Source organism: Empidonax traillii, unplaced genomic scaffold (genome assembly GCF_003031625.1).
Source record: "Empidonax traillii isolate 1590-97213 ecotype Southwest subspecies unplaced genomic scaffold, ASM303162v1 scaffold106:size2091409, whole genome shotgun sequence".
Taxonomy (NCBI): domain Eukaryota; kingdom Metazoa; phylum Chordata; class Aves; order Passeriformes; family Tyrannidae; genus Empidonax; species Empidonax traillii.
Window position 1 is genome coordinate 999,824 of NW_020955299.1, and position 685 is coordinate 1,000,508.

A 685-nucleotide genomic window follows, 5' to 3' on the forward strand; every position below is an offset into this window, starting at 1 on the left:
GAGCACCAGGCGGGGGAGGGAGCGAACCAACGGCGCGGAGTGGGGGTGAGGGGGGGGGCGGCGGGAGAGCCCATTGCGAACCCCCGCGGGCTGCGGGGCGACCCCGCCCCCGCCCCGCCCGCGGCTGAGGGCGCTGAGGGCACTGCGGCATCGGCATCCCGCACCGGGCACAGCCATCCCGCACCGGGCACCGCCATCCCGCACCGGGCACCGCCATCCCGCACCGGGCACCGCCATCCCGCACCGGGCACCGCCATCCCGCACCGGGCAGCGCCATCCCGCACCGGGCACAGCCATCCCGCACCGGCACCGCCATCCCGCACCGGGCACAGCCAGCCCGCACCGGGCACAGCCAGCCCGCACCGGGCACAGCCAGCCCGCACCGGGCAGCGTGGGCCGGGGGCGATCGTGAGGGGTTTGGTGCAGATAACGGGCTGAACCGAGCTGAGGGCAGGACGGAGAGTGGGTGAGCCGGGGCTCCCTCCAACCTCACACAGCTGATTTGAACTGGTGCCCCCTGGAACCTCACACAGCTGATTTAATAAATGCTGATTAAGCCCCCCTCAACTTGAGTTAAACCCCATATAAAGCTGTTCACGTGCTTTCACCCTAACGCTCAGGGATCTTTTCAGCAAAAAGGCAAAAAAAGTGTTTTTACCCAGCACTGGTGCCAAAGGCGCCCCAG

The 685-nt window shown here is 68.6% G+C and overlaps 1 protein-coding gene across 1 annotated transcript in view; it reads right to left on the reverse strand.

The window, feature by feature from the left end:
- Positions 1 to 316, reverse strand: part of CLSTN1 (calsyntenin 1) — a 34,468-nt gene extending 34,152 nt beyond the window's left edge. Inside the window, exon 1 of the mRNA XM_027882451.1 lies at positions 205 to 316. Coding sequence (XP_027738252.1) covers positions 205 to 316 — 112 coding nt within the window. The remainder of the gene's footprint in view (positions 1 to 204) is intronic.
- Between the last annotated feature and the right edge of the window lie 369 nt (positions 317 to 685).